The following is a 26512-nucleotide window of genomic DNA, read 5'->3' as shown; positions in this document are numbered from 1 at the left end:
TAATGATTCCCTGACTTTACTTTTTATTTGCCACTGTGTATTTGTAGTACCTTGCTTTCATGAAACATTAAGACATTAAATTGCATGCATCCATCCATCCTCTTCCGCTTATCCGGGGTCAGGTTGCGGGGCCAGCAGCTTGAGCAGAGAGGCCCAGACTTCCCTCTCCCTGGCCACTTCTTCCAGCTCTTCCGGGAGAATCCAAAGGCATTCCCAGGCCAGCCGGGAGACATAGTGCCTCCAGCGTGTCCTTGGTCTTCCCCGGGGCCTCCTCCTGGTTGGTCGTGCCCGGAACACCTCACCAGAGAGGAGTCCAGGAGGCATCCTGATCAAATGCCCGAGCCACCTCATGTGACTCCTCTCGATGCGGAGGAGCAGCAGCTCTACTCTGAGATCCTCCTGGATGACTGAGCTTCTCACCCTATCTTTAAGGGAAAGCCCAGACACCCTGCGGAGGAAACTCATTTCAGCCGCTTGCATTCGCGATCTCGTTCTTTCGGTCACTACCCATAACTCATGACCATAGGTTAGGGTAGAAACGTAAATTGACTGGTAAATTGAGAGCTTTGCCATATGGCTCAGCTCTTTTTTCACCACAACAGACCGATGAAAAGCCCTCATCACTGCGGATGCCGCACCGATCCATCTGTCGACCTCACGGTCCATTCTTCCCTCACTCGTGAACAAGACCCCGAGATACTTGAACTCCTCCACTTGGGACAGGATCTCTCCCCCAACCCTGAGAGGGCATAAGGAGAGTCCAGCCCCTCTCAAAGAGATTGGTTCCAAAGTCCAAGCTGTGCGTCGAGGTGAGTCCGACTATATCTAGCCGGAACTTCTTGACCTCGCGCACTAGCTCAGGTTCCTTCCCCTTCAGAGAGGTGACATTTCACGTCCCAAGAGCCAGTTTCTGTGGCCGAGGATCAGACCGCCAAGGTCCCCACCGTCGGCCACCACCCAACTCACACTGCACCCAACCTCCTTGGCCCCTTCCATAGGTGGTAAGCCCATGGGAAGGAGGACCCACGTTACCTCTTCGGGCTGTGCCCGGCCGAGCCCTATGGGTGCAGGCCCGGCCACCAGGCGCTCGCCATTGAGCCCCACCTCCAGGCCTGGCTCCAGAGGGGGGCCCCGGTGACCCGCGCCCAGGCAAGGGAAAACGTCGTCCAAAGGTTTCGCTCCTCATTGGAGGTTTGTTGAACCGCTCTTTGTCTCATTCCTCACCTAGGACCATTTTGCCTTGGGTGGCCCTATCAGGGGCATAAAGCCCCGGACAACATAGCTCCTAGGATCATTGGGACATGCAAACCCCTCCACCACGATAAGGTGACGGTTCAAGGAGAGGTAAATTGCATGCATTTCCAAAAAAAAAAAAAAACCAAAAACTGAAAAAATCAGAGATGTTCTAAAACTTATGACCAAAACACTGTAATATATATATTTTATATATATAAATATATACATACATAAACACACACACACACACACACACAGAATATATGCATACTTATATCCCTAAAAAATACAATTATATACAATATGCATTTGAATTTACAGTATATGCTGCACGCTGTGCGTACTTTTCTGCGTCTCTGCCTTTTGTTGTTATTGTAGCATTATCATTGTTCTAAGAATTTATGAAGTTAAGAATATTATTACCTAATATAAATTATATACCACATAAACATGACCATAAACATGAATTGAGATAATCTAATATTTAACACTACAGTGTGAGTGTGTGTGTGCGCCCATGCACCTGGGCCCTCCAAGCAATCTGATTGGTCACTTTGCCTGTGGTGATAAGATTGAAAGAGGAAGTGCTGGGAAAGAGAGGTTGACACACACAAGGAGAAGTAAAGGTGTAGATGTCAGGCTGATAGTCACCGCGGACAGGAGGCGAGTCTGAGAAGCAGACATTATGGGAATGCGTTTGAGAGAGGAGCGATGAGGCAAGAGAGGTTCAGACACACACAAGGATTCAGAGGAAAAACACCCAAGAAACCCTGCGGTTGCACGTTGGATATACCAGATATTTTCATAATTATTCTATTACTTGTCTTCAATAGGAAATGAGGCTAGTTAACAGATAAATGTTCTAAAAACAGTCGACATTATTTTATATTTTAATGTCTAAAAAATAAAGAGTTTAGACTTCGATGAATAACACTAATAATTCTGAGGCAACAAAAAATTCTTAATGTGTCTGTGTTACTTCAGAACACAAGTTATGACGCCCACAGGGTTTGTACACACGAGCCAAGAGTTCGTGCTCGAAGTATAACGTCATAAAACACTTCAGTTCATGCACGTTCACAGTTGAAAAGGGCTATAAAATACTTCAAAGCACATGACTAAAATAAAACAAATGCATCGGCTCCACTATCATTAGAGCTCTCTTTTCCAGGTGTTGCCAGTGCCCCCACATATCTCCCCACTCTCAAATATTTCATCAATGACAACTTACCACATTCTGATTAATTAGGTGAGCGACAAATTTGGATGCAGTTAAGCAGAGTTGCTGAAAGAGAAAGGACAGGACGGTTAGAGGATATTGGTATGGACACTATTCGTTATTTCAAAAGAGCTCAGAAACTCCCCCAAAAATACAGACAAATGAGGGGCAGTCAAAGGTCCTAAAGGAAGAAGGCACAACAAGAAACATTTCAATTTAACTAAAAGACCCATGCTCAGGATATTTTTACTTAAAAGAAGCACACTGTGATAGCTCAGTTCACAAATATTAAAAAAAAAGTCTTGGAAAGAATTCCATAAAAACAAGTTACAATTTAGGAAACAGGCCCCATATTCAATGTGAAATTGCGCTGCACTATTTACCTTGTCATTTCTTCTGTATCCTTTTCGGAAATTAAGAATTAACCTCTTGAGAATAAGCTCTCCTATCTGCGGAAACTTGGAGTTGATAATCGCAACAACTGCTGCATAAACGTGCGTGAAGATAGGAGAGGCGCTTTGAGCTTGTAGGACTGATCTGGCCAACAAACCCCTAGAAAAAGTAAAAAACAAATCCTTTATAACTGGATGATTAGCAAAAATAAGGCAAAGGTATTTCAAGGGGAGTAAGAAGATGAAATACAGTCTTAAATAAGACCAAACTTCAATTCTGAGAGAAAACACAAACCAACAACTTAACAAAAACATGAAGCAAAGTGTGCTGAATTCATGGAGTCTCTAATCTCTCTCTCAAAATAATACACCGCAATCTCAGAGAACCAGGAGTGCACAGTGCTGACCTTTAAACAATCATGTACAGTAAGTGATGTCCTGCGTCGTGCACCTCTGGTTGTCCCTTTGTTATAACCCTATAATAACACACAAACACTGCAAGAAAATGGTGACTTCCATGAAAAACCAAAAGGCATAAACAGATAGACAGACAGGAAAGACACTGTGATAAATTGAAAGAAAAGGCACTATACAACAGACAGACAGACAGACATGCAAGGCACTATCTGATAGACAGACAGAACTCTGTCCCCAGAGGTGAAATTTGGCTTTTTACAGAAGCTGTATAAATAAATACATAAAAGATACATAAATAAACATACAGTGGGTATAGAAAAGAATCCCCACCTTTGAAATATTCACATTTTTTGCTTTACAGCCTTAAATAATAACACATAAACTAATATTTCTTCCCAGCTTTACTTACTCAATGCCACCTCGAACATCCAAGTGAAAGCTACAGTTCAGAAAAATTATAAAAAAGAAGATCTACTGAGATTAATAAAGGACCCCCCATGTCAATGTCATTTTGTTGACCCCCTTTTTGGTTTAATCCCAGCCTTGAGTCTGTTGATTCTTCTCTATCAGCTTTGCACATCCAGATTGAGCCCCTTCAATATTTGCCCCCCACTCTTCTTTACAGTTTAAGTGTTCACGTTCGGTCACATTGGACGTTGAGCGTTGGTGGTCTGCTATCTTCAGATCTTTCCACAGTTTTCAGTGTGATTTAGGTCTGCGCTCTGACTGGCCACACCAGGACATTCACTTTTTTCTCCTTCAGCCACCGTGTGCTCAGTTTTGCTGTGTGCTTCGGGTCGTCGTCGTGTTGAAAGGTGAACCTTCTGCCCATCTTCAACTTTCTGGCTGAGGGTAGCAGGTTTTCCTCCAGAATTTGATGGTATTTCGCCCCATCCATCTTTCCTTCAACCCTAACGATAGACCCAGGCCCCCCACAAAAGGATACTTCCCCCTCCATGCTTTACTGTAGGTATGGTGTGTTGTGGATGGTGAGTGGCATTGGTGTACAGTTTGGTATTGGGGCCAAATAGTTTGATTTTGGTCTCATCTGACCAAAAGATCTTTTACAACTTGGCATCAGAATCTTCAAGGTGCATTCTGGCAAAGCTCAAACGAACCTTAATGTGGCATTTCTTGAGAAGTGCGACCCTCCCGAACAAGCCACACTTGTGGAGCACTTGTCAAATTGTTGTCACATGCACACCATTAATGACCACTCTTTGCCATCAAATCCTGTAACTCCTTCAAAGTGGCCATTGGCCTCTTGGTAGCCTCTCTTACCAGTTTCATCCTTGGTCTTCCATCCAGTTTCGAGGGTCCTAGTAGTACCAAACACTTCTTTATGATGGACTTTACTGAGCTCCTTGGGATTGATAAAGCCTTTGAGATTTTTGTGTCTCCATCTCCTGCCTTATGTCCATCCACAACTCTATCCCTGAGATCTTCTGAAAGTGGCCTGCCACCCATAGTCAGTTGTTTGCTGTCAGTCGCAAAGCCAAGCAAGGGAATGAACGGACCAGGAACAGCTTCACTAATCACACTCATTACAACTGATCACAGGTAGAAGGAAGCCAATAACCGCAATGGAAATGGTGGGCACTGACACCTGATTGAGTTTTGGGGTGGGGGTGATCCTTTATTAATCACAGTATTTCTTGTTTTTGATTTTTTTTAAATTCATCTGAACTGTAGCTGTGAAATCTTTCACTTGGATGTTATAGATCGCATTGAGTAAGTAAAGATGGAAAAAATATCGGTTTGTGTGTTTTCACTTAAGGCTGTAAAGCAAGAAAAATTGGAATATTTCAAAGGGGGGATTCTTTTCTATACCCACTGTATATAAGCACACAATATGGCTGTCCCACTGAGGTACAATACAGGCGTACTGCTGTTGGTATAAGAGAGTCCCAGTTGCGTTTCCTGACACACTGCTGATGAATGATTCACTGGCTGAAATTACTTCGGGTTAATGTGTCACAGAGAGGATGTGCAGCATTGTTCATAATGGCCAACAGCTTTGTCTTCACTCTGGCCTCCACTACTACCTCCAGCAGATCCAGGGGGCATCCCATAACTGAGCCAGCCCTTTAATTCAACTTGCTGATTTGGAGGACCTCTGGAGGTTACGTTACTGGCCCAGCAAACCACACTCGCTGTACCAAAGAGTTGCCGAAGATGAAGGGTATCACTGCTCATATTAAAGAAACGCAGTCTCCTAAGGAAAAAAGTGTCTGCTCTGCCCTTTCATCTGTAGTTCCTGTGTCTGTGTTTATGAGTCCAACCTGTCGTTAATGTGGACCTCCAAGTATTTCTAGGGGTGCAGCACCTCAACATCCACTCAATGAATAGTGACTGTGTGTGAAATATTTACAATGACAATAGACAGAAGACAGAAAAGACAGAATAGACAATAGACAGTCAAAGACAGAAAAAAGGAAAGAAATTCTACTCAAAAAACTCGGACGTACACAAATATCCTTCACAAAATGGTGAACAGGGAGGAAAAAATTAAAAAATTACAGTAAATCGATTTCCAATTTGTGGTCATGCACAGTAGAAAAAAAAAGATTCTAAGAGGCCTATCATGGAGCAGCGAAACATGAGATCGAGCCCTCAGGTGTTCGGGGCTGTACGTGTGTGACACTCAGTGGATCATTTGGGTGTCTATCGAGTTCTGAGAGGCATGGGTAAGCCATTGAACCCTGTTAGTAATGGGGATGTTCCCCATGAACCACGGATTCCCATTAAGTGCAGGTAATAAGCGCACACTGATCAAGTCTCTGTTTGTACACACGGTCCTACACTACTACTGACTGGATGGTTTAGTGAAGTCCTCAGATCGGCTCTGCTGCAGTAGATCACAGCATTAGGCCGAGTGCCTAGAAGTTGACTGAACTTTACTGCGTAGGAAATAAAAGTCATTAAATTTCTGTAGATTAACCTCCGGGAGGATCCTTAGCAAGTGACTATGGGTGAGAGTCGAGGGCCAGCTCAATCAACCCCAAGTTTAGGTCCCACTTTTGCCACAGGATCGATGCTTTAGTAGTTGCATTTCCCATATCTGATGTGTTTTTTAGAAACATAACCACCATGAATAACAAGAACTGACTGTACTCATATCATAACACCCTGAGAAGAATTCTTACCTTCCTCTGATGATGTTTTCTTGAAGAAGTTCATTAATGATGTTTCCTATGTTGGACACGTTGACTTTATTGATGAGACCATTGATGGATTTCTTCAAGGCCTCCCAACTCATTCTTTGATACGCCAGACTAAAAGAGGAGAAAAAACACAAAATGAAGAGTTTGTCTCAGTAATGACTGGCATTTTGAAAACCATTACTTCTAATAAACATGTTTATGAACACTTTCGATTATGTGATTAGTCGGCTCACACATTCCTCTCTACTGCTAGGTTCTTTAATGAGACACCAGCATGAGTGAGACACACACCGGCACTACTGCCTAGGAATTGAGCAAACTGTCAGACACATGTGAGTACTGGGAATTTCCAGGGTTCTTTTGAGAATGTTATGCGCAGTTTAGACAGAGAGAGGGCACACTTGATAACTCCTTGCCCCTTTTCATCTGTAGGCATGATAAAGTGCCACTGATAGAGCAGTGACATCACTTCCTGTTCAAACACAGAACCCCACTCAGCTCCGACAGTTTGCAAAGACAAGACAACCTGAAGTTTGCATCCAACTGACAACCCACCTCTGTGAGAGGCACTACTCCTCAACTGAAGGCCTTGTATTTATCAATGGGCCCGAATGATCCACCATTACTTATTTTATTCCCTTTCATTTTTTTTTTTTGATTCTTCATCTACTAGACGAGGATTGTAGAGGAGACTCTCCAAGCATTTCTCTTGTCCTTTTAACTTGTTTTACATAACATACCTTCTACACGGGACATGATAAAACACAATAAAAACAAAATAATTAAAATAAAACGTACATACTGTAACTGAAAACACGAAAAATGAGAATTGAGGAAAATGTGTTCAACAAAAGGCGAGGAAACAGGAAAACCACCACAGTATAAGTGGCATTCTAAAGTCAAATTGAGAATCTCAATGACATCTGAAGGGGTGGACTTTCACAAATACCTAATCCGAAGGTGAGAAGTAATGAGGACCCCATCTATCAGTGGTCATCACTGGCCAATAAACCAAAATAAGGCCACTGAATTTATCACCAACAGTTACACCCTAAACTTTAACACTGAGTTTGATACCACAAGCTTATAGGGCACTGTGCCTGCACTTAGTGAAAGGCGCTACATAAAAATACACTGAACGGAGTTGAACAAGTGGGCTTATAATTTCATAATGAGTGACAATGGCAATCCGAATGTCTCGTTTTTCAACTGGTTCTTCTGCGCCGACTTGTATGGCTTTTTCACTTTTCTGTAACTTTAATATTATTTTTAACTCGGGTTCAGTGCTGAGGCTTCTGCTATTTTTAATATATATATATATATATATATATATATATATATGTCACACACATGCGCATGGGAGGCAGCTAAAGGGCTTGAGTGAAGGTGGTTCTGAGGCATGCCGGGATGTGGCAGAGTGCACTGACTCTTTTTCTCCCTTTTCTGTAGACCATTCCCGGGAGATTCCACCTGGCTCTCTTGACGTCACTTCCAGGACCGAGCCAATGGAAGTAGACCTTACCAGCTCCGGCCCCTCTGATGTCACGTCCAGACTTGATACAATGATTGAAGAACACGTGCCTGATCCATATGACCTCACTTCCTGTCTTCCCCTTTAAAAGCCTGCTCTTTTTCCCTTTCCCCTCAGTCTTGTTCTGGACTTAGTTATATGCACTTCAGTGCCAATTATTTGATAAAAACGACTTCTGCAGCCGGGATACCATATTATACGGGTGGCTGCCCCAAACCTTTATCTGTTTATGTCTCTTTTTTGTGACTATATATATATATATATATATATATATATACACACTAGCAGAATACCCGCGCTTCGCAGCGGAGAAGTAGTGTGTTAAAGAAGTTATGAAAAAGAAAAGCAAACATTTTAAAAATAACGTAAGATGATTGTTAATGTAATTGTTTTGTCATTGATATGAGTGTTGTTGTCATATCTATCTATTTATATATATATATATATATATATATATATATATATATATATATATATATATATATAGCAAAATAGCTGCATTGGCAGCGAGAAGTAAAAAGAAAAGGAAACATTTTAATAATAACGTAACATGATTGACAATGTAATTGTTTTGTAATTGTCATGAGTGTTGCTGGCATATATAAACATATATATATATATAAACATATATATATATATATATACACATCTATACACATATATATACAGTTATATATATATATACATATACACACATATACATATATATACACATACTGTATATATACACACACACATATATACATACTGTATATACAACATATACATATCTACATATATACTGTATATACACATATATATACAAATCTACATATATATATCTACATATATATATTAGGGTGGGACTCGATTAAAAAATTAATCCAATTAATTAGAGGCTGTGTAAGAATTAATCTTGATTAATCGTATGTAATCGACACGTAAATTTGCCCCAAATCGCAAATGTTTTTTTTTTATTTAAAACGGTTTTAGTGGGCTTACAGAATCAAATAATAGACATGGACATGAATATTGTAAACTGAAGCTGTTTTAATTTCTGGAAAAAAAAGCTTTTAAACTGCATTTGAATTCAAAACAGAAACAAAAATATCATCCCTGGTTAAAATTGGGCAGACTTAAAAATAAAGTGGTAGTTTAAGTACTTTAAGTACATTTTCAGAATAGTATTGTCTTTAAATAATAATAACCAAAATTTCACCATAAAGTGCAGTTTTTCTTCTTAAAAAATAAGTCAGAAACATAAAAGGTAATTTGACCAGCTTACTCTTTAAACTCTGAGTAACATTAGCCAAAATTATTTTGTACATTAGGCTAAAACAGTGTGATCATTGAACATTTTGTAATTAGATGTATTTAGAATTACTAACGGTCACGGAAGTCCAATGATCCCCAGTAAGAGCCACAAAGTCCGCTTTCTGTAATGCATCTAATTTTGCTTGCTTTTCAGTGTGCACAAAACCATGCTTTTATCAAGGCTTCGCTCGGTAGTCGAAATGATCAGTCGTAGGAACGCGCTTTATTCCGACTCTAACATTTTTGTAGCTGTGATGTGTGCATCAGTGTAATGGATGTACCAGGAAATCATGCATTGACAAAAGTTCCCGTTTGCTTGGAATTGAAAGTGTGATTAAATGCGTTATTTTTTAACGCGTTATGGAGTACATGCATCGAAGCTTCTCAACTGTGCTTGTGCTAAGAAAGGGAAAATTTTAAAAATAACGTAACATGATTCTGCGTTAACCTAATATTTTTCATACGTCCCAAACCAAGGAGATGGGAAGGTAAAATGAATCGGTAGCGCGTACATAGTCAGTACATCCCTCTCGGAATCGAACCTCGAATGTCGGCGTTAGAGGCTTAAGACTCTACAATTGCGCCACCGCTTGTCTATGCTAAAGTATGTATTGTAGATCGGGCTATAGATATACATTTATATATATACCCGTGTATCGCAGTGGAGAAGTAGAAGTTATGAAAAGAAAAGGGAACATTTTAAAAATAACGTAACATGATTGTCAATATACAGTAATTGTTTTGTGAGTGTTATTGAATGTTGCTGTCATCAAGGATTTGATTATCATTATTTCTTTCAATCAGGCTCGTATTTGTACGATGTGTTCAAGTTACATTCCGTGTTTGTCAATCGTTGTAAAGATAAGAGGTTTCATTCATCGATTAGTTCCTTACTGCATCAATAAACAGCTCGTCTTCCTTTTTATCTGTGATGTGACAAACTGCATGCACGGGTTTTTTTTTACGCTGTCTTCCTTTAGCGGGACATTGACTTTTCCACCGTGTGCTTTGTTTCCACAGTAGCTGCATTTATGAATATGCTTATCAGACGCTTCATATTTTTGCTGCCTTTTCAATTGTGTAATTCGGTTTTTGTTCAGCGCTCTTTGGAACTGTTGCTTTTTATCTGTGCACTGCATCAGTTCACGTGAGCCACTCGGTGTACTTGCATCGAAGGTTCCCAGCTGTGCTGGTGCCATCTCGTGCTATGTCCATAGCTTTATTTAATGTTACCTTAGTCCTGGCACTTAAAACTTTCTCTGGCAGTTTCGCTGAGTTTGTGTCAAACACCACCCTGACCATCTCATCTTCCTCTCCATAAGCACAGTCCTTCACCCGTGAATATTTACCCGTGGCAGTTTGCTATTGGATTGCCGCTGACGGATGGCCTTATATGGGCAGGCACTAAATTACAAACGCCAGCGGCAGCCTGTCTATGAACTTAATTTAAAGTGTAGGGTTTACATCGTGCTTTGTTTCAAGTAGCAGAACTCGCTTCTTATTGTTTCGCTGCCTTCTCAATTATATAATGCATGTTTTCTTGAGCGCTTTTTTGAGGTCTTCCTGGTTTTCTATGTACTGCGTGATTACGTGGGAGGCGTGATGATGTCACACGAAACTCCGCCCACGGCGTTGAAGCTCATCTCCATTACAGTAAATGGAGAAAACTGCTTCCAGTTATGACCATTACGCGTAGAATTTCGATATAAAACCTGTCCAACTTTTGTAAGGAAGCTGTAAGGAATCAACCTGCCAAATTTCAGCCTTCCACCCACACGGGAAGTTGGAGAATTAGTGATGAGTCAGTGAGTGAGTGAGTGAGTGAGTGAGGGCTTTGCCTTTTATTAGTATAGATATATATATATATATATATATATATATATATATTTTTATTATTTTTTTTTTTAAATAGTTTTACTGTCAATTAATGCAAAGAGTACGCAACACATGTTTCGCCCTAATTCTGGGCTCATCAAGCGTACAAATTCACTGCACCCCCTCTCGGGAATCGAACCTCAGACGTCGGCGCCTCTTGCGTTGCGCCACAGCGTGTGGTTCGTTTATTTGACAGTATGTAGATCGGGGTAATGACATTCAAGGCATTCGTAGTCTGGCTTCTCGCAACTAAAAGAGGGCACCGTGGTAGATGTTAGCCAACTTGCTGACCAATCACAAGCGTTACCTGGTAGGTAACCACCCATACAATCAGATTGTGATTCAGACTACAAATGCCTTGAAAATATATATATATATATATATATACACACACATATAAATAAATGATTTGGAAAGGAATGTAAATTACAAGCTGGATAAGTTTGCAGATGATACCAAAATAGGTGCATTGGCAAATAATCGAAAATCTGTTGGGTCATCACAGTGGGGCATTTGATGGGTGCCACATGAGAGGTTGGGCATCAAACTAAAAGAAGTGGCAGTTCAGGGTGATGTTTTTAGACGGCTGCAGAATGGGCTCAGACACAGGAAGATGAGGGTGGTGGTGCGAGGAACCTCATCAGAATTGGGTGATGTTAAGAGTGGTGACCAGCAGGGGTCAGTGCTACGGCCGCTGCTATTTTTAATATACAGTAATCCCTTGCTATATCGCGCTTTGACTTTCGCGGTTTCACTCTATCGCGGATTTTAAATGTAAGCATATCTAAATAAATATCATGGATTTTTCGCTGGTTCGCCGCTTTCTGCGGACAATGGGTCTTTTAATTTAGGTTACATGCTTCCTCAGTTTGATTGCCCAGTTGATTTCATACAAGGGATGCTATTGGCGGTTGGCTTAAAAGCTACCCAATCAGAGCATGTATTACATATTAACTAAAACTCCTCAATGCTCTCTATCTTTCTCACTCTCTCTGCCTGACGGAGGGGGTGTGAGCAGAGGGGCTGTTTGCACAGAGGATACGGACGCTCTTCTACAAAATGCCGCTTTATCGTGGTGCTTCTGTATACTTAAAAGCATGTATTGATTTTTTGATTGTTTGCTTTTCTTTGCAAGCTCTCTCTCTCTGACATTTTCTGCTCCTGACGGCGCTCCTTTAAAGATAAGATATGTTTGCTTTCTTTTAATTGTGAGAAAGAACTGTCATCTCTGTCTTGTAATGGAGCACAGTTTAAACGTGTGACTAAATGGTGTTATTTCATGTCTAGAGGGCTCTAATTATGTTAACAGTGTGGGAGAGTTTATAAGGGCTTAAAATATATAAAAATAACCATACAAACATATGGTTTCTACTTCGCGGATTTTCACCTATCGCGGGGGGGTCTGGAACGCAACCCCCGCGATCGAGGAGGGATTACTGTATTATATAAATAAATAAATGATTTAGATAGGAATATAAGTAATAATAATTAATAGTAATAATTCTTTGCATTTATATAGCGTTTTTCTCACTACTCAAAGCGCTCAGCAATTGCAAGTTAAGGGCCTCGCTTAAGGGCCCAACAGAGCAGAGTCCCCTTTGACATTTACGGGATTTGAACCGCAACCTTCCGAGTGCAGATCCCTAGGCTCAGAGCCACCACTCGGCCTTAACAAGCTGGTTAAGTTTGCTGATAATACAAAGATAAATGGATTGGCAGATAATTTGGAATCCGTTATATCATCACAGGAGGACCTGGATAGCAGACAGGCTTGGGCAGATTTGTGGACAATGAAATTTAATGTCAGTAAATGCACATAGGAAGTAAAAATGTGAGGCTTGAATACACAATGGGAGGTCAGAAAATCGACAGTTCACCTTATGAGAAGGAATTAGGAGTCGGAGTGGATTTGACACTCTCAACTGCCAGGCAGTGTTCAGAAGCAGTTAAGAAGACTAACAGACTGTCAGGTTATATAGCGCCTTGATGTGTGGAGTACAAGTCACAGGAGGGTCTGCTCAAGCTTTATAACACACTGGTGAGGCCTCATCTGGAGTCGTGTGTGCAGTTTTGGTCTACAAAATGACATAGCAGCACTCGAAAAAGTCCAGAGACTGATTCCAGGGATACAGGGGATGAGTTATGAAGAAAGATTAAAAGAGCTGAACCTTTACAGTTTAAGCAGAAGAAGAGTAAGAGGAGACCTGACTGAAGTGTTGAAAATTATGATGGGAATTAGTCCACTGGATCGAGCCGGTGACTTTAAAATGAGTTCAAGAACACAGGCACACAGTTGGAAACTTGTTAAATGTAAAGTCTGCACAAATATTAAGATGGTTTTCGTTACACAGAGAATCAAAGAGACATGGAATAAGTGACCAAGTAGTGTGGTAGCCAGGACGACTTTAAGAACCTTCAAAACTCAAGTGGATTTGTTGAAGAATTTAGTGGATTACAATGTGAGCTCTGTTGGGCTGAATGGCCTGTCCTTGTCTCGACTGTTCTTAAGTTTAATTGTATTTCTGTGACCCACCAACTGTATTCAGTGACTGTGCTGCTAGACCACACTGTCATTTTTTGCATCCCCTGTTCCTTTAACTTTGCTACAAAACTAACAAGTCTTTCTCACTGCAACAGCCTCTCAAGTATCACAACACGAGTTTCAACCAACAATGTCAAAAACACAGAGAAAACAACTCAGAATGCAACACAGGAAACAGCTGCTTGTGCGAGTCAGGAACTCATCCAAATGAGGGAATAAAATTACAAACAGTGAAAAAGCAAGTGACAAGCAAAAACAATTTGATCTTTTGTAGTCTTCTACGCCTTCTTTCAGTTTAGTGCCAACCACATCCCTGAATAAGTGTCATGGATTCAGAAACCTTTCACTTTCCTCACATTTTGTCAAGTTGCAGCCTTTTGCTAAAATCATTTTAATTCATTTTTTTTTTTACCTCATCAAGCAACACTTAATAGCAAAGTGAAAACAGCATTTTAACTGTTTCGCAAATTTATTAAAAAAGAAGCAATGCATTTGCTCTGCTAAATTTGTCATGGTGCCTACAGAAGAATATATTTGGACAACATTAAATGACTAAATATAGAAGTAAACAAATAACAATCGATAAATAAAAACAGAACAATATGCAATCATAAACAATTTAAGGTGTCATGGAATATGTTTTTTTGCTTATTTCTTTATGTGTTGAATTGTTTCTTCATTTATTTATATCAGTGACACAAACGCAGTATGAAATGCGTCACGAATCGGAATTAGATCTGACATTATTGACGAGGTACACTAAGGTGCACTGAGAATTTGCATTGATAGCACTGGTACAACATACGAGAACATTGAAGAATACAATAGATAAATATTAGAAGATAAAATATAGAGTGATAAAATGTGAGGCAGCATACAAAGGCAATACGCAAAATACAGAGATAGTAGGATTAAAATGTCCAGGGCAGTCTAGCGTGCAGGTCTACACAGAGGCTGAGCACAACCTTAGGCCTGACAGTCTGAACGGCTGCACCTGGTCGAGTGGCGTGTTGTTTTATGGTTTCACCACGCAAAAGTGTTTACCGGAGAGAAGGACTTTGGTGACCGGAAAGAAGCGCACAGAAAAAAGCGCAGTCATATAAGCACACGGGAAATAACCGCACACGGGAAAAACTGCACGTGAATAAATGCGCACATGGAAAAATGCATGAACGGCAAAGGCGTATATGCAAAGAAGAAAAAATACATTGCGATAAACAAAATTGTACAATTGTTCACTAAACGTATTCATAAGCTTGTATGTTTTAATTTGTTAGAGTTTTCTTTAATCTTCCCTAACTTTCGAGCAAGACAAGTTTTTTTTTTTTTGGAATAAGTGAGATGATGTTTTCGACCAGTCAGAAAGGCAAGCAAATTCATGGTTACAAGGGATTTGAATATCTGCGTTTTCGCACAACAAATGGAATAGATACTTGGTCTTTTCCAGAAGCCGAAATAAAGGGCTGATATTTAGATTTAAGCAATAGCCTTGTAAGGAAAATCAATGCAGTTGGTTTAAAAATCAGACTTCGAATCCAACGTCAACAAAAAATTAATGCTAAAATCCCTTGCTGCATTATCTTTCGTTCCGTATGAAGACGTTAGAAATACTTTTACCAGGCTAGCTGAAACTTTTCCTGATGAAAAGACGTTCACCAATGTCCTTGCATATTTTTTTCCACCTATATAGAAGGTGCCGCAGGAAGATGTCCTCAATTCCCTCCAAGAACATGGAACCATTACGATGCCGCTCTTGATGAATCGCCAAGAACTACTAATTGTTGCGAAGGGTTCCACAATGCCTTAAACTCCCTATTTCATTGCAGTCATCCGAGCATATGGATGCTTTTCGACAGATTGCAGAGTGATTTAGCAGGCCATAAACTCACTTTAGTGAACACCCAAGCTAACAGACTTGAGCCTAAAAGGAAGTACAGACAACTTTATGTGCTTGTTGCCAGCTCTGTAGAAAAATATAACGAAACTGAGGACAAATTGTCTTACTTGAGGAGAATAGCTAATTTACAATAATACTGTTAATTAGGGTGTGTTAATCGTTTATATTTTATTATAATAAAAAACGTCCAGCAATATACTGTAGGTGGTGTATATTTTATATTTGTAATAGTTATATGTCTACGTGAGCTTTTTTCTACGTGCGCACTTTACCGTATGCGTATTCTTCCGCGTGCGTTTTTTTCCATGCGTGCATTTTACCGTGTGCAGTTATTTCCCATGCGCTTTTTTCTGTGTGCTTTTTTCCTGTGCGCTTCCTTCCGAGATTCCTTTGGAACAGGTGACACCCTGGGTGAGTCGGATCAGTGATGATCTCTGCGACTCCCTTCCCTACCCTGGAGTCACAAAGCACCTTGACTGGCAGGAGGGAAGTCACAGCCTACAATCCTTTCACAGGTTTTGATGATGCGCTGCAAGCTTGACCTTAGCCTGAGTAGAGGCAACACCAAACCAGACAGTCACACAGAGGAGGTCAGAATGGACACCAGAATTGCTTGGAGGAGCTTGAATTTCCTCAGCTTGATGGGCCTTCTTAATAACACACGTGATGTTGTTGTCTCACTTAAGGTTTTGTGACAACACTGTGCCCAGACACTTCAACGACTCTGTCGTCCCAATGGCCAAGCCATTTACAGCAAGTGATGGGTGAGCAGGTGACGGTTTCCAGAAATCGATGGTCACATATATATGTTGACTAATCGCTTGGTGTTTCGCTCTATTTCAAGACATTGCCAGGTTAGAACCCGCTGTTAACTAATACAAGTCGCACAAGTCATTCTCCAGTTTTGATCACTGACATTCTTCAATGATCTTGTTTCATTTTTTTTATTTTGCGAAGTGGGATAGTTTCCACTAATATGTCTATTCTACTTTTGCTGAGGTAATAATAATAATAATAATAGTAATAATACATTCAGCCTTTGCAAGGAACAATCTATTATTCATTTCAAGCTCATTTCTTCAAGGAGTATTCTTCATTTTCTTGTATGTAACTTCTACTGTCTTGTTAATGTATTTGATTTGTAAAGTATTCTTGAGTGTATGAAAGGTGCTACATAAATAAAACTTATTACAATTATTAACCTATTTTATTTATATAGCGCCTTTCCAATAACAATCAATTTGGATAAGCAGTGAGTAGGGATGCACGATAATATCGCCACAGATAATTATCGGCCGATAATAGACAATTATGACGTCATACAGATAATTCCGATAATGAAAAATCCACCGATAAAATGGACCGATAATAAAACCCTCAAATTGTACACTTGCCCGACTGTTTTCTCCCCCTACTATGCTCTCGGCTCCTCACCCCCGCCCATCCTGCAAGCTTTTGTAATTATCGGATATAAGAAGCAGGAATTATCAGTTATCGGTATCTGCTGTGAAAATTCATTATCATGCATCCCTAGCAGTGACCTTACAAATTACAAAAATGTCAGTTGTTCTCCACTTTAGATCATTAGTGTATATAAGAATATTCTGCAAAATCAAAAAGTCTTCCAAACAAAAATTGTACATTGTAAAGTTCCAGATGCCTTGTTGCTTGATTTGTATTAAAATTTTCACTTGTCCCACTTGCCACCTTCTTAGATGTACCCTTTTTAATTTTAACATTGCCTAATCTATTCCTTATATCCACAAAGGCACACCACTCTGCCCCAAACACAGTAAGCCCAACTCAATTCCAGGTTCAAATAAAAGATTTGATTTGTCATAAACAGAACACCAGCAAAAATACAATACACAATTCTCCTTCCATTTCTGACAGAAGGTTGCCCACCACCTCCCTACTCTGACTTATTTAAGTGAAGCGGTGGGCTCTCTTTTAAATTCAATTCAGGAACTGCTTCTGGTCTCCTGCAGAAGTCATCTGGAGTACTTCTGGGTTAAGTGGAAACTGCTGCTAGCGCCCTCTGGTGGTATCCACAGACCCCAGCAGGGCTGTGTTTCTAGACTCCCAACTCTCTGGCCACCCTATAAGTGTCTTAAAATGGTCACTGCTACCTGTAGTGGGGGGGATGAACTGGTCCCAGTTTGCCCACTCGCTTAGTCCATCCATTTAGGACTCCTGGCCAGGTACGATTCCTTCCTTTATCCCAGCCAGGATGCCTGTCCTTCCTCTCTGGCACCTACAACCCATTGTCATAACGCTGACTCTGCAGTGCTGTTAATCATCTCTTACCGTGCATTTCGCCTTGTTCAGTCTATTCCCAGAGTTTATTTAAAAATTGATTCCAGGAACGTATTATAAGAAAGTCTGCTATAAAACAGTAAACCCCCATGGGTGCTGAAATGTCTATTTGCTTTCTGCCTTGTAAAAATCAGAAACTAAACTGACCTTTGTTTAAAACCACTTAACATTGGACAAACATATTGCTCACCTGTGTGTCAGGGGATTCAGTCTTTTTAATTTGTTTCAGGCACTGCTCACTGTGTTGTAATGCAGGACTAGGGCTGTCAGGTTAATAACATTCACACCATATACACAAAATGAAGGCAAGGAATTTGCAGGCAGCAGAAAGAAACGAGAGTCGGCCTGGCGCCGGACGACACACATCACTTAAAGGAGATAAAAACGACAGACTTCTTCTGGTATCAGGATGGACTTTTAAGCAATTGTTTGGTGCCCATATTTGAAATATTAAGACATGTAACATTGCAGTGATAAAGCATGTAAAGTCACCCGCCGATTTACGGATGACCGAATGGAGGCCATTTATACTTAAGGCCAATAATTGATGAGTGGGTTTGAATAATTTGTGAGGTGGTACTTTCCCTTTACAACCAATTTCTTCAATTCCACTACACTGAACGTGTTTTCCCCTGTGAAATACTGATCGATCGATCACCATGAAGCACTAACAAATGAACGAGGAGTTTTCCCTGTTATGTAATGTGAACACCATGAAGCATCAACACATTAATGGAGAGCAGTTCCTCTGTGGAGTTTCGGAATCACAGCTGCACGGCAAATCCAAACTGGTGGGAACATGATCGGCACGATAACAGCTAAGTGGCACTGAATAAAGGCCGTTGAGAACCATTATCAGTGGCTCACACAAAACCAACAGAGCCTCCATTGAAATGACATGTAAACTTTCTGACCTGTGTGATGATGCGGGTTCAGCTCCACACTCCCATCGGCTGTTTGGGAGCCCTTGTACCCATCACCATTGATAGTTATAACCGAGATGAGATGGACAGTGAGGCAACAACAAAGCAAGGGGATGATGGAAGTGCTTTTATTTAAAAACAACAACAAATAAAAAGTGTCCACAAAGTGCAGTGCTTTCAAAAGAGTTCAATAAATAAATAATCCAATAAAATAAAATGTGGAGGTTAAAATCAATAGAAAAACAATCAGAGGTTAAAACGACGCTGGAAGCATTCTTAAAACAGTGACACGTCCGGGGTTTCTTTTACTCCAGCGTCTCTCCCTTCTTCACCCGTCTGGGTCCCGCAGCAGGAGAGTCGCCCTCTCTGCAACTGTCCTTTCTCCTACTTACATGGGTCTGGAGGCCTCCCGATCCCTGGCTTCGGTCATGCACTCATCCCAGGCCCAAGACTTGGTTCTCACCCAACGGCCAGGACGCACACGCTGGGGAATCCACCACCAAATCTCCCAAATCCTGCTGCCTTCCCGGTCTTACGCAGCCAGTCGCCCTTCACTGGTCACTCCCGCTACTTGATCACTCAGCGGGAGTGAACACTACTACGACTCCTGGGTGTCTGCCTAACACCCAGACTTCCACACAGCTGCCTGCGACCATTCTCTTCCTCGCTCGTTCTCCATCCACACACCGGCTTTCTCTCTCTCTCACATCCTGCTTTCTCCAGCTACCTACGTCTTTCTTTCTTTCTTTCCTTTCGTGTTCCTTTTTTTCTCACCGTTTTTTTGATCGTTCTCCCCTCCTAACCGACTCGCGCTTCTTTATATTGATTGTGGACCATAGCAGCTGCAGCACATTAGCCACAGGAACAATCACGGATGTGGGTAGTTCACCTGTGCACTAGGTGAGAAACGCCCACACCGCAGATCGCCCTGCAGCTTGCTATGGCCACCACGCCCCCTCACTAAGCTGCCGCGAGCGCGGCGATTATTTATTTAAAAACTGCTGGCCTTTGCTGAGCGAGCTGTGGACCCATTACACCACAACCTGACAGTTATATAACCAGCCAAATGGCCAGTCCCATACAAATGATTGTATTTAGAAACAAGTTGGATGAAATACATTTCTTGTAACGTTTTCTGCTCTTATAATAGATAAGATCTTGCTAAGCCTGTTCTAGTCAGAGAATAGCACCAGGATGGACTAAGAACTCAGGGCCTCGACATGCACATTAGTTACATGCTGCAAGTCTGCCAGAACAAAAACACAAGTTTACCATGCCAAAGATCTACCAGTGAATCACTGAGTCGGTAGGAGGCTCAAGTTCATAAACCGTGCCTAAACAGGATTAGTCCAAGGGCGCAAGGCCTGAACGTGAGAGCGGAGCTGGCCCTCACACTATGATGTCTCACTGGTCCAAGAGATGCATCACGAAAGCGCAAGGCAGGCTTACGTTCTGACTGACAGAGAAGCTCAGTGTCTCCTACTCCATTAAGAGATGTGCTGGATCAAGAGACCAACCAGCTTACTATGAAGCAAACCTTCTTGTGGTGCCCCTGTTAATCTGCCCTACCAGACAGACACCGATTGCTACACTGCCTTGTTCTCTCCCAGACATCTTCCAACACTATTTGATCTCTTTTCGCTGTTCCGTTATTTCACTGAGTAATATTTTCCATTTGTTTGCACTAATGTGATCTTTACTATCATTTTTTTGAGACCTTTGAATTTTCCTACTTCCATTATTTCTAACCTGCTCTGCATGTGTATCACGGGACTTGCATCCAAGTATGACGTGACCTGCCTGTTTAACGGAAAGTGAAAGAGTCTCTCTGTCTCTGAAAGATGTCTCTTCAAAAGATCACGTCCCAAGGTTTTTTTTGTTTTTTTTTTTATAATAGAGAGAAAAGAATAAATGTTGAACTTTATCTGTGACCTGTTCTGGTACTCTAATTGGCTAGGGTTACAGATGTAAAAGAAAGAATGAAGCGCTGAACTACAAATGCAGCCCTGACAGTGTGGTAAGAGTATAGGACTAGGGACATCCCTAATGATGTTTTGTTACTGTCCTACCACAACAAAACATCATCATAAGGGATGTGATGATGAGCAACAAGTCATTCTGTGCAGAGATTGTCTGCAATGTCTGCTAAGAGAGTCAAAACAGCTGAAATGGCTGCACAGCTTGCCATCAAAGTGAAAATGGTGGACTACACAGTGAAGAGAACGATTAAACGACCATCATTGTCTGTCGTGATCTGTTGTTAGCCACTTATTGAATACAAATGAAAAAGTTAAAACAAACCACATATGAAGAGTACCATTAGACTATTTTAACTGTCACATACCTAGGGTTGCCAGATTAGAAAACTACAAATATGGGACACTCTTAAAAACTCTCTCTATATTACTATATATATAAATTTATACATGCCTCCTACACACCCAGACCAATATTTTATATGAAAGTAGAGACATAATGTGTTGCTTGATATCAAACTTCCTGCCATGTTCAATACTGAAAGTGTAATTCCATACACCACAGTTTTCTTCATAACAGCTTCTGCCTTGTTTGATAAATGTCCATTCGCTGGAATATTCATCACGAAATTTACACTTAAGTTTTGGCATTTTGGGATGGATGGATGGATTAGTTTTTAAGTTAGAAATAAAGTGGGCCGTGGCAAGTAGTAACAACACACTTTGGTGACAGTCACTGTATGTTGTAATGCTGATACAGAACTGCACAGCAGCGCGGCTGGAGAGCACAACGGTAAGAGTGTCGCCGTCCTCAGTCAACCACAGCAACTGAACAAGCTGCAAACTGGCAGCAAACACGAATTTCCTCATTATATTTGGGTTATTTTCATCAAGAGAATCTGAGAAATAAAGTATAATTACTTATAAAGTGACAACTAAGTACCATAAGAAGGTAGTAAAAATATATTTTTATTGCAAAATTTGAAAATGAACTAAATACGGGACATTTGGGTGTCCCAGAAAGGGCAGTACAGAACAAAATGATCAAATATGGGACATGTCCCGTATATAAGGGATGTCTGGCAACCCTACACATACCTGTTTCTGTAGCTTTCCAGATCTATCCCTTGTAATGGACGGCTGGGACCCTTGCCTATCCGGGCTGCCTGGAGATTGGAAGGACCGGGAGAGAAACAATATCTCCCCCTGGAAACGAGAGGGCAGCCGCCCTGGTTTGTATCAGGGCCATGGGAACAGAACTTGGAAGCTCAACCCTGTTGGGGTCCTGTGGCCACCACCAAAGGGGAGCCTGGAAAGTTCCTAAACCTTGGAAGAGCATCAGGGAACACATCCGGGTGCAACAGGAAAGGGGCCATCTCACTCCATTTGGAGAGCCGGAGTTGGGAGGTGGAGGACAGAGCTTGTGGGAGAGGACTGCAGGTGGCAGAAGGAGAGAAGAAAAAGAATAAAGAAAGGAAAAGGACTGAGCATTTGTGGCTGATTGGGCACCAAAAGGCAGGAAAGAGAGAGAATAAATCGTGTGTTTTTGGGACTTGTGTCTTGGTGTCTGTCTGTGTCCAAGCTGATTGTCCACACCCTCTTTTTTAAGGTTTGGCCCAACTAAAAATCCAACTTTTCAAATTAAGATTATTTTGGAATTATAATAAAATAGCATTTGCTCTGTTATTTTCAAGCTACCTCACATAAGCAATAGCAGTTTCTGATCGCTTATGTATTAATGCAGAATTAGCCATTGATTTACACTGTTTAAGTGCAGTGATGTCCCCCATCATTTGGTGCTTTCAGTAAATTAGTTGCATTCAAGATGTTATATCGATAAACATTATTGTAACTTAATGAAGGGCAGAAATCCATTTAAGAATTGTTAAATGTGCTGCTTTAGTAGCCACAGTGACTATGCTTTTTGCATTAATGCATTACATGTCACATCACTGGAGAAGAATTTACTCGTGCTTCAAAGCATTGCGAGATGAGCCAAATGAATATTTGGCCAGTATGGAGGTTTTCAAACACTAAAAATCATTCTGGAACGAACATATGGAGCAGCTCAGACAAGACATCTGCATTGCCAAAGAAACTGGCAAGAAAAGACCTCTGCGGACAGAACAAAAATCTGAAGCAGCTATGCACCCAGACTTGAAGGGCTATCTTTTAATACGACTCTTTTCAAATACATTTTCTATTTGCTGTCACTATGGACTGTACTATGTTTTTATACTTTTGCTTTATAGTAACACTGATTTTATACTGTTTAAAGAGTAACTGCCACATATCCACAGGACACCTTCAATAGGAAGCAGTGAGGTGAGCGGGCACCTTCTTTGGGGATTGGCACAGGTGTAGCTCCAGTCTGAACACAAACATTTGGTCTGGTTAGGCCGAGCTTGTAAGTCTCTTTTCTTGCAGTAGCTGCCCACATGGGGCGCTAAAAATGAGACATACCTAACGCTCATACAAACAACACAGTTAACTGTACAGGCAGTCCCCGGGTTACGTACGAGATAGGGACTGTAGGTTTGTACTAAAGTTGAATTTGTATGTAAGTCGGAACAGATACATTATTTTAATAAATGCTATTGTTGACCGACTGTAACCAAGTGCTCTGCCAATGAATGACGGGGTGTCATCTCTCTCTGACCTTTTTATTATTTCTACTTTGTTTTCCATGGTGATGTTTTTTCTCTTCTTTCCTGTATCACCAGCACTTGCATCAGATTTGTGTTTCAGAGACATTGTTAAGATGAGCTCTTCTGCACAGCACTGTCCACGCTATCACAGCAGGAAGGCACCCCTTGCCAGCACGTCTGATCTACTGACAAGAGACAACTTCCTGCTATGTGCGTAACAGTACAAGCAGGCTTGCTATTGAGAATGAATGGGGGCGGCGAGGGGCGGTTCACCACCAGCCCACCTCATATTCGCCTCCACTACAGTATGCTGCCTGCAGCGTCCGCCCACCGAAAATGAACAGGGTGCGGCCAAAGGCGGGTAATGAATCACCCACCACCGCCCCCATTCAACAGGTAGCCACCCGAGGCACACTACAATGCTGCCCCCCCGCCGCCCTGTTCACCCACAACCGGGTAACCGCTTGCAGCATCACCAGCCTCATCCTGAAAACAAACGGGGCAGTCGTTTGAGGGACACTGCAAGGCTTTCAGTGAAATGCCCCCCTCCGCCCAGTCAGGAGCAGTAGCTGCTGCGGCATGGTGGGTGGGCAGCGAACCGCCCCATCAAGCCTCCGTCCTGAATACGAGAAGTAGCTGTGGCCCCACTGACTATGGACCCGGGTCACCACCTGCCGCGCACCGAGAATGAACGGGGTGCGGTTCATCAACCGGTGCTGCCCGAGGGAAAGTACACTGCGCAAGCAGCGAAACCGCCCCCTCTCCAGCCACCGCTTGCAGCGTCCCCAGGCTGAAGATGATGGAGCAGCAGTTACTGAGGAGCCTGCGTCACATCCTCCAGACAGATGAAGGAGCAGCCGCGGCCCCGTTTGTAAGTCGGATGTCCGTAACTTGGGGACTACCTGTAATTGTAGCATAGGTGAACCAAAATAATGAACAGAGGAACTTCCATGATAATACACGCAAGGTATAGTGATAAGAGCACCTGGATGGGAGACTGCCATATTCCCACTAGGGCTACTGACTGACAAAAGAGGTTTTCAAAAAGAACCCTAATGGTAAGCTGGCACCTGCTTTGGTGACTGGCACTGGTTTGAAGACAACAGTTTCGTCTGCTTATGCCAAACTAGTAAGTCTCTTTGCCTGAAACAGCTGTCCATATGCAAGTAAAGGTATACATTTGGGGGAAATTAAACTACAGGTTAAATAACACTAAGAACAATGAGAGTACTTGAATCCATCAAAAGATAAAGGCCATGTAAACTTGCTGCCATATTTATGATGTTACACCCTGTAGCGTCATTAGTGCAGTGAACACGGTCACATGACCAATTTGCTATGTGACATGCAAGCTAAGAATAGCAAGACAATAATGAAACGTAACTTTTTAATATTAATACCAATTGAAAGAATAACTGCAGGAATGGATTTCTCATGTGCCAAAAAACACAAAACAGTCAAACACACACACAAATTTATTAGGCCAATACTACACCTGCAAGAGGCTTCTGGGGCGAGTGTCCACTGGCGATTCTGGGCTTGGATCACCTCATGGAATTGGGGAACAGTGAGGAAGATGACCAAAAGTGAGGTACGAGGCAGAGCAGGCAGTGGATGAGGCTGATGAGTGTGCATGGAGCCATGACAGAGCAAGATAGCAGACACAGCAAGGGAGGAGATGGCAGATGACAAGGGCCGAGTCGTTACAATTCACATCCATAGTTCTCAAATGGTTAATCTACCACCTGTAATGAAGTATCTTAAAGCAAACTAATGTTCTGTAATGCAACTGCTTCATTAACTGGGGTATTACTGTATTACAGCAGAAATTCAATAACGTCAATGTGTAAAAGTAAAAAATTAAATTCAGTCGACTCACATTTCTTCTCATACACACCTGCCTTGGGAAATATCTGCACCGTCTTGCTCACAAAACTCCTTTAAATGTTCCAAATCTGGTGGCTGGTTGGCATGAAATGCCCATTTCAGATTTTGTTCTGTCAGCCTCAGAGCTGCATTCAGTTTGGATCCAATGATTACAAAACGTCCACCCCTTTGTGTGGAATTACTGCCATATTAGAAGGGCAATTTTCTGTTTATTTGTAACTCTCAGTTAAAGGCCCTTATGTTCTCTTCCAGGAAACTTTAATATGGCTTTAAATTAATGTTCTCAATTATGCTTGACAGAAGGAATAAGGATATTTTAGTGAGAGGGAGCATTTGGTTTTCATCAAAATATTTCTTTTATTGCCAAAAAGGCATTAGACTCATCCATCTAAACAGCATCCTGTAAAAACTTACAGAATCAACCAGATGGTCTTTAACAGACATAATGTAAGCAGCAATTTTCTATTTTGAGTGTAAAGATTTTTCCCTTTATGACCTTCTCCAGAATGTCCGCGCTATTTAGCTTCTGCGTTATCCTCAACCCTTACTGCATCTTTTGGTCAAATCTGACCCCACTTTGTGTTTGAAGTCAGTAAAGTTGCACGGTCTCTTTGTCCTACTTCCCATCTGGCAGATGGGACCACAGCACCCGAAGCAGCTCTGCCAAGTACTACAACAGCTTCTACTCCTTGGCAATGCGGACTCTGAACTCTGTGCTACACCTCAGATCTACCCCTGGTAGTGAATTTATATGCTGTACATTTGTTATAGTTGTTTTTTCATTATTAGTTTTACTGTAATTACTGATTTATTATCTACTAGCTGCGTGTGGTCTTTGGGACAAAAAACAACCTGAAGACTCCCTAACAGTTTTAGCATACTCGTCAACTTGGAGGGTCATCAGCTAACTGTTAAGAATGACCCAGTGCAGAGGGCATGGTACCCACCTGTGCTTGCTGCCCCACTGGCTTTCGTAAGAAGACACTGGCAATACCATATCTTAGTCGCATCACTGGTGTATGAATCCTATTAATCTTTGTCTCTAGAAAATACATCCAGATAGACAATGTTAGTGAAAACTTTGCCTCCGTCGCGGAGTTGTTGTCACTTGCACGTTGTCGAGTTGCGGTGTTTGATTCCTTTCTACGCCGCGGCATCTGTGTCATTAGCAAGATGTCGATATTGTGCGGCGTCGT

At 41.6% G+C, this 26512-nt stretch overlaps 1 protein-coding gene across 2 annotated transcripts in view; it reads right to left on the bottom strand.

Moving 5' to 3' along the window:
• Positions 1-26512, bottom strand: part of cwc22 (CWC22 spliceosome associated protein homolog) — a 232121-nt gene that overhangs the window by 155147 nt on the left and 50462 nt on the right. For both annotated transcript variants that reach the window (XM_039757757.1, XM_039757756.1), the window contains exons 7-9: positions 6411-6539; positions 2839-3007; positions 2468-2521 (exon numbers count right to left, since the gene is read on the bottom strand). In XM_039757757.1, coding sequence (XP_039613691.1) covers positions 2468-2521; positions 2839-3007; positions 6411-6539 — 352 coding nt within the window. The remainder of the gene's footprint in view (positions 1-2467; positions 2522-2838; positions 3008-6410; positions 6540-26512) is intronic.

Source organism: Polypterus senegalus, chromosome 6 (assembly GCF_016835505.1).
Source record: "Polypterus senegalus isolate Bchr_013 chromosome 6, ASM1683550v1, whole genome shotgun sequence".
NCBI lineage: Eukaryota > Metazoa > Chordata > Cladistia > Polypteriformes > Polypteridae > Polypterus > Polypterus senegalus.
This window is presented reverse-complemented; position numbering and strand designations above follow the sequence as displayed.